The sequence below is a fragment of the Diadema antillarum genome, unplaced genomic scaffold (assembly GCF_040938485.1).
Source record: "Diadema antillarum isolate AM-2024a unplaced genomic scaffold, OU_Dant_1.0 seq00000497_RagTag, whole genome shotgun sequence".
NCBI classification, from domain to species: Eukaryota; Metazoa; Echinodermata; class Echinoidea; order Diadematoida; family Diadematidae; genus Diadema; species Diadema antillarum.
Window position 1 is genome coordinate 403,463 of NW_027271456.1, and position 8,373 is coordinate 411,835.

The window sequence follows — 8,373 nt, forward strand, 5'->3', positions numbered from 1 at the left end:
CTACTGAACCGTCATCTCTCCACGCAGGCTACGTTTGAGGTAAGCCTCGCGTTCTGAGCCTGTGAAGTTTTGGATGACGTAATCAAGTTTGGTGAGCGCCGCCTCTGGTGTGATGTCAGAGAGGGGGATTACCCCTGCCTCTATCAGGACCTTAATAAACCAAAATAAAACATCGAACAAAATTTGATAAGCAAACTCTCGGATCAACAGAATTCAGATCGATCCTGGTAAACGCGAATTTCATGTTTAAGAACGTGTACAAAACAATAACAATGGTTTTCTCATCTTACATAAAAAATCAGAGTAACAAAAAATCTAAATAATTTCTTAAATATTATAATGACATTAAAGGGATCGTATAGTTTTGGTTCAGACCTAGTTTCGGGTTTCTAACATTTTCTGGTGAGATTATGAGAAACTTCTTATGAAATATGAAAGAGCATGAAATTCCATGAGGAATTCAATATTTATTTGATGAAAATTGGTTTTGAAATGGCTGAGATATCCAAAACAGAGCGATTCTAATAAAGTGTGGGACCCACATTACATTACGATCGCCTTTTTTTACTTTGTTTTTGGATGTTTCAGCCATTCCAAACCCGATCTTCATCAAATAAACTTTTAATTCCTCTTAAAACGGTGTGCTCTGCACTATTTCACAAGTGTTTTCTTGGTATCTCGCCAAAAGTTAAAAGCCCAATTTTCATTTCCACCAATACTGTGTACCATCCCTTTAAGCAATGCGATTATAAAGTCATGCTCTCAACTCTGGGTTGTGTTTACTAGTGTCTCCTTTGCTCAGTAGTCATCGAGGTGAGTGGTCTACCGATCTTTAAAGGCATAATTTCCCATTTGGAGATGAAACAAAAAAACCAGTATTAGTGCGTCAAAATAGTTCTACAATGTGCGTTAGGGATAGAAACAGCCAATGTAAAAATTTGAACTGGTATAATCAATGTTAAGTATTGTTAAATATTAAAATGTGAACAAAAGTTATAATAAAAATGTTTCCAGACTTAACCGTATACGGTTTAATGAGAAAAATAGTGATATTTCCTTATATTTCAGGTTTTATTGCAAAAAAAAAAAAAAAATATATGGTAGGATGTTTTGTGATACAACTGACCTACACATATGCATCAAAAGTGATATCTTGAACATTTTTTTTTTTTAAATCACTGCTCCGAAAGGTAAACAGGACCTTTAAGATCACTTCTTTTTCTGGCCTGATCTTATTCTAAGGCGGGTGTTAAGCCCCTACAATGTATTTCTGTCAAAACAAGACTTACTTGTCCGGTCTCGTAAGCCGGTGTGACTTGTCCGTTAGGACACTGGGTGCAGTTCACGATCAGTTTGCCGCCCTCAACGGCCTCTTTGATAGCATTCAAGATGTCTTTGCGGTCTGATGGAAAGTTCCCCGCGCCGTACGTCATAAACACAACGCCCTTGATGTCAGTCTGGAGATGTGCCTTCACCTGTTCAATGTTCAATCGTACAAAATTACGTTTTCAATATTGAATAGACATTCATCAAGCAATTGATTTTGATTTTCACTTTCCGGTTGAGCACACTCGCTAAAGGTTAAGTTTTTTAACAACAAATTAGGAAGAACCCTTAGAACTGCGCTTCTCAACGTTTTTCAAACCCGAGGCCCACATTGGCTCCTACAAACTTTATTGAGGCCCAGTAAGATTGAATATGAATATTCGTTTCATTTTTGGCGGCCCACCTGCGAGAGCTTCGCAGCCCACTGGTCGAGATTAAGTGGGGCCTTAGAGTATAAAAAAGAATACACGTCTCAGTGGCGGATCCAGAGGGGGGCGCAAGAGGCGCACGCCCCCCTTTATTTATCGTTAAAAAAAAAAAAAAAAAAAAAGAAAAAAAAATGAAATGAAACCCGAAGGTGCCACCCGAAATATTAGTTGCACCCCCCCCCCCCCTTTACAGAATTCCTGGATCCGCCCCTGCGTTTGCGGAATAACCATCATTATTCGGGGTAAGGGTGGCGTGACACTGTCCCAAAATTGACACAAGACGGCAATACAAATATGGACTTTTCAATTATTTTGTGTGAAGTTGGCCCGGAACTTGGTCAAAGCCAATCAGCAGCCGAAGCAAATACGACGCCTACTGAAAGTTACACGATGGCACCCGAACAACACACGAAGGCTACACGAAGATGTGAATCCGAAGGACAAACGAAGGAAAAGGAGATGTCTACATGAATTTGACGATTTTATCACCGCTCACAAAGTTGCTACAGGAGCCTGAAAAACTCCACCATCCATACGATGGCTTAAGTTGCCTTCACGAATGACCCAATGTTTATACGATCAGCGGCTAATTGGAACATTTCCTTTATCCTGTGTTCATCTTTGGTCAATTTCGCGACAGTGACGCCTACATAACGGAATCATATCAGTGATTAGTCTGTTTAATATTGCCTTCTGGCGTGGTAATGAGGGTGATGTTATTATCGACTATTGTCTCAAACGCACTGTTTCGAGGGTGACATTATACCGACTATTTCCCCGAACTCACCGTGTCGAGGGTGATGTTGGGATAGATCCAAAGGAGATCCACTTCGGCTGTCATGTTCGCCTTCACACTGAACTCTTCACCAGGTTTCGGTTGACGGACATTGGTCCAGATCACTAACCATGATGGAATGAACGAAATAAAAGATGTCACATTGGAATTAAACAATGGAGGATGAAGGACGGTGCCAAAGTGATCATACATCAAGTAGCCCTGGTTTACAATGTACTGTCTGATTCGAACTTAGGAAATACTACGTTTTAGTATCATTCTGTCCCATGGAGTACAGATCTATGCTATTGACATTGCTGTTCAAGAATGAAATTCAAAAGAGGTAAAAGTTTAACAAAAAATACATTCATGATTTACGAATGTTGGTACATAATATGAATATACAAATGTTTTTTTTTAACATATCCCCTTTCTTTTGGTATTATATAGGTCTAAATATCCTTACTTTCTTTAAGCGCCAACAAAACCCCAATATTTCATCCCGATTACATCAGTACACATGATAATTATGTACACTTTGAATCACGAGCTCAAGTAGATGTTGTTAGTACACTGCAAAAAGTCCGGTGTTAAATAGTGAACACCGAGCTGGTGTTAAATTTTCGGTGCTCATTTATGGTGTTAAATTAACACCTCCGGGTGTCATTTCCAAATTTTAAACTGTTTTTTGAAGAGTTTCTTAGTAACTGCACTTTTTGTTGATTTTTAATTTAAACAAGACGATCAAGAATTTTACATTAAAATACTAGATTTTTGAAAAAATGTGAAAATAAATTTACCCCAAAGTAACACCAGCTGGACCAGGTGTGGTCTCTTATTGAAGCTGGACGGGTGTTAAACCATTGATATTAACACTAACAGATATCAAATCAACACCATGTGGTGTCATTTTTGAATTAACACCAGTACAGTGTCAAAATAACGATTATACAGTGTCAAATTAACACCACAAAGTGTCAGGTGAACACTTTTCAACACCATCACAGTGCATTTTTAACACCTGTGGGTGTGGTCCTTTATTGAAGTTTGATCGGTGTTAGGCCCTAGATTTAACACCCGTGGTGTTAAATCTAACACCGATGTATTTACAGTGTAATTATTGATGTTCCTGTAGTCACCTTGAGTGTTGGTGCCCACGAAGGCGAGTGGCGGGAAATTCGGGGATCTGAAGGCATCCAGTATGCAGCAGGAGAATTTCATACTTCGGTTGCCACGGATCAACTTGCCGTTAAAAAATAGAGTGACCTGAATGATAGAGGGCGTAACGTACATCGTGGTTGATGAGTTTGTGGGAGTGTACTTGAACGGTGACGCGAGGGAGGAAGAATGGTCGTATACCTCCCTTGGTGGGTGTTGGGGTGGGGATATATTGTCATACTTTAATTCATTTCGATCATAAATTATCTTCATGTTGGGGAAAAATCTATGATCATGCATAGGCTGAAATTTTCATGATCACCAAGAGATATGATTTACGAAGAATTTTGTTCGACATAATTTTACTATATGATAATCTTATGTTTTATTCTTATTAAAAAAAAAAAACTGTAGCGTGGGGATTCACGGGAGGCCCGATTTATTCGCTGTCCATCGGGGAACATTCGTAAACCACGAACAGCACCGGTCAGCTGATATGTGCTTCGAAGCATACTCTCATCGGTATTACACGGTCCACTCCAGTTGAAATTCTACGGTGTAGATTTACTTATAGCCAGAGAGCTAGCGACTACTCAATTTATCCCATCAAGCCCAAAAGGTTTGACCCCTCAGAGTTGCTGGGGCCACCCTCCTCATTAACAAAATGCGCGTCACCCTGGTCCCGGGGGGCGGGTTCGGCCCCCAGGAACCCCCCGAAAAGGGTCCTTGGCGGGTGTAATTTACCCCATGGAGCCCATGAACCAAACTTGGTCTAAAATAATGTCCTATGAGTGTACATCATTAAAAAAAAAAAAGACAAAAAAAAAGACAAAAAAAAAAGACAAAAAATCTGGTCGGGAAAGGGGTAGCCAGACCGCTAGTTTATAGGCACAAACCCTTGCTGGTTGTTTAGATGTCTGCGTCAAGACTACACTTTGCCATAGGCCCTGTACTGTAGCGTCTCCCAACAGTCCAAGGGACAGTGTAGTTTGCAGGCACAAACCCTTGTTGGTCGTAATAGGAGTCTGCATGTGCCAAGACTAATACACGTACCACTGCACTGCAGCCTTGAGAAGCTACAACACAGGGCCTATGGGGCAGTGCCGAAGTGGTGCATACAGTAGTCTTGGCGCAGACTCCTCTACGACCAACAAGGGTTTGTGCCTGCAAAACTAGGGACAGTGCCAGTTGAGTGCATGTAGTATAGTCTTGGTGCAGACTCTGTTACTCCCAACAAGGGTTTGTACCTGCAAACTACCCGGTATACCCTGGGACCCAGGGTAGTTTGCAGGCAGAAATTGACCAGGCACAATAGAACACAAACACACACACACACACACACACACACACACACACACACACACACACACACACACGCAGGCACATACGCTCACACATTCCTTCATGTAAATACATACCGGTATACAAAAAATGTCATACAGACATGATACCTTGCACATGATAAATGTCAGACCTACTTTAAGAAGTTCATACCTTTTGATTATTTTACATGGATGCTATCAATGGACATTTCAGCAGGGACACTAGAGAGAATTTAAAATTTGTGTGAAATTGTGTCATGTTTTACTGGCCACACAGGCTGCTCATCCTATACAGTGTATCTATTATAATATGTATATGCCACAAATAGTTTTTTTTTTTCAAATAATGCTAAAAAACCCTTCGTTGTCTACTATACAGTATGATGTATGACTTGATGTGTCATTGCCACAGTTAATGGCAACTAAATCATAAGCATGAACTAAATTGTAGCTGTATGTGACTCCCTGAAAGTTTATTTTCTTTCTTCTTTTTTTTTTTCGGGGGGGGGGGGGGGAAGGAGTATACAACTGAGTATCTCATAAATGAGTAGTTGACCAAAATGCTGATATAAAGAGAACACAAAAAAACAGTCACTGCACATCCTCTGGGCATGCATGCTATAGTTAAACGGGAAAAAAAATGAAGCTAGCGTTTCATTCAGTTGGTAATTTGACGTTTCAACTTTGTGAGTAATGTCCAGGGCTAATGGCAATCATAAACTATGTTTGCAGTATGTGACACCACAAGTTGAGTTTTGTTTGTGTGGGGCTGGGGAACTGAAGATAATGTATCTCCAGAAATAAGCAGAGACTCCAACCCCAATCACCTTCTGATCTGGAGATTCTCCCGCCCGAGACCCCTAGCAACGGCGGGAGACTCCAAGTTGATGTGTGCGAAGCGCGAAGTTCCTAGGTTCTAGATGTTCTGTGGTGCTATCTAAGGCTTATTTTTTTCAACATACGATATAGCAATAAGTAAGAAATCCTTTCCACCGGAAGACACAGACCCAGGGCGGGAGAAATCAAATCTCAAGCGGGAAAACGGGAGATTTTGCAAAAATGGGCTTTCGGCGGGAGATCTCCCGTCGAAAACGGGAGAGTTGGAGTCACTGAATAAGGAGTTGACAAAATTGCTGATGTAAATAGAACACAAGTTAGATCAAGTTCACACTCTCAGCCTGCATGCTTCAAGTATATTCAAAGGGAGCTATAGTCAATGCTTCAACTTGTTGTGTACTGACCAGGGTCAATGGCAGTCTTTGCAGTATGTGACACCACATGTTGAGTTTTGTTTGTGTGGGGCTGCGGAACTGAAGATAGTGTATCTCCAGAAATAAGGTGTTGAAAAAAGTGCTAATGTAAAGAGAACACAAGATCAAGTTCATACTTTCAGCCTGCATGCTACACGTATATTTAAAGAGAGCTTTCTAGTCAATGCTTCAACTTGTGTACTGACCAGGGTCAATGGCAGTCTTTGCAATATGTGACACCATAATTTGGGTTTCGTTTGTGTGGGGCTGGGAACTTAAGGTAAAGTATCTCCAGAACCCAGAAGTTTACAAAAGTGCTGAAATATTACAGCATTCTGTATGTTTTAAGGAAGTTCAGCAATACATGTACACAGTCTATGTAGAACACCATAATTATGTGTAAAGATGTATTATTGTCCAAAACAATGAGGTGACATGCACTACTGAGTTTGAGAATTGATGGATATCATTTCTGATTTTTTTTTTTTTGTAATACGTAAAGGGTGGTTTTTTATCAGCCAAAACCTAAAAGAATTCTCATTTTAAGATTTTCAAAAGAATCATGTATGGATTGAGACTTGGAATTTGCATTTTAAATGCAAAAAAAAAAAAAAAAAGTCAGAAAAGGAAAAACTCCAAGCTGTATCCGACATTCTGTTATTAACATGAACTTTATCAAAGTTATGTTTAATGCACTGATGATGATATGGTTTACTTCAGTGTGTTATACAAATGGCCTTAAGTGCTTCTGTGGTTGGTCTGAAATTGAAGTGTACTCACAATGAAAGGTTTATTTCAGCATTTTCTGAAAAGCTCCAATTGTGTCTCATAAGGTGAATACATAGTAAAGGACAAGTAGACGATGGGGCCGGTAAAACATGATACACATTCACACAAATTTTAAATTTTCTCTAGTGTCCCTGCTGAAATGTCCATTGATAGCATCCATTTAAACAATCAAATGGTATGAACTTCTTATAGAGCTGACATTTATTGTGTGCACGGTATCCTGGCTGTAGAACCTATGTGACATGTTTTGTATACCGGTATGTATTTACATAAAGGAATATGTGAGCGTACGTGCGTATGTGCGTGTGTGTGTGTTTGTTTGTTTGTTTTTTTTTCTATTGTGCCTGGTCAATTTCTGCCTGCAAACTACCCTGGGTTCCAGGGCATACCGGACAGTTTGCGGGTACAAACCCTTGATGGGAGTAACAGAGTCTGCGCCAAGACTACTACATGCACTCAACTGGCACTGTCCCTCAGACTGTTGAGAGACACTACAGTACAGGGCCTATGGCAAAGTGTAGTCTTGATGCAGACACCTGAACAACCAGCAAGGGTTTGTGCCTACAAACTAGCGGTCTGGCAACTCCTTCCCCGACCAGATATTTTGTCAGTTTTTATATTTGTTATGATGTACACCCATAGGACATTCTTTTAGACCAAGTTTAGTTCATGGGCTCCATGGGGTAAATTACACCCTCCAAGGGCCCTTTTCGGGGGGGGGGGGGGGGGTCCCTGGGGGCCCAACCCGCCCTCCGGGACCAGGCTGACGCACATTTTGTTACTGAGGAGGGTGGCCCCAGCAACTCTGAGGGGTCAAACCTTTTGGGCTTGATGGGGTAAATTGAGTGGTCGCTAGCTCTCTGGCTATTTACACAGAGATCAGCGGCAAAGCTGTATACAGTTCGTTACGGGGAATCTCGAATAAATCTGAGCCTTGCCAGCCTTCTCACTCCGTGGTATCCCTTACATGGTCTTTAATGAAAGGAGGAAATTATACAGAATATCTTTCAAATAAAAGACTAGCACTTTACCGAGTGTGTGATCGGGTTGGGCAACATAAGTTCATACTTTCCTTCATTATCTTGTCTTCAGATTTTGTTTGAAAAACGGTATATGATTAAGTATAGATTGAGATCATTTTTTTTTTTTTAAAGCTGGTGTAATGAAGTGTTCTTAACCCGTTAAGGACGGACTGATTTTGATACAACACGCATTTCCCATACACACCGTCCTGCCCGAGTATACTCGGGACTCGTCCTCAACGGGTTAAATGTATTCTGTATCAATGATTATGACCACCTTTCGTCTTCTCCTTACCTCAGCTA

At 40.7% G+C, this 8,373-nt stretch overlaps 1 protein-coding gene across 1 annotated transcript; it reads right to left on the reverse strand.

Annotated features, from left to right (window-relative positions):
- LOC139733824 (L-asparaginase-like) lies at window positions 1–3,822 on the reverse strand. Its single transcript, XM_071644630.1, has 4 exons — window positions 3,669–3,822; window positions 2,542–2,654; window positions 1,290–1,475; window positions 1–150 (listed from the first exon to the last, which is right to left on the reverse strand). Exons 1-4 carry the CDS (start codon window positions 3,820–3,822, stop codon window positions 1–3), a joined length of 603 nt encoding a protein of 200 aa, XP_071500731.1.
- Window positions 3,823–8,373: the final 4,551 nt, after the last annotated feature.

Coding starts and splice junctions, on each gene's coding strand:
- LOC139733824 (XM_071644630.1), bottom strand. CDS start 3,822: ATGTACGTTACGCCCTCTATCATTCAGGTCACTCTATTTTTTAACGGC. Junction 1,476..2,541: donor CCAACATCACCCTCGACACG/GTGAGTTCGGGG, acceptor AACATTGAACAG/GTGAAGGCACATCTCCAGAC. Junction 151..1,289: donor CGGCTTACGAGACCGGACAA/GTAAGTCTTGTT, acceptor TGGTTTATTAAG/GTCCTGATAGAGGCAGGGGT.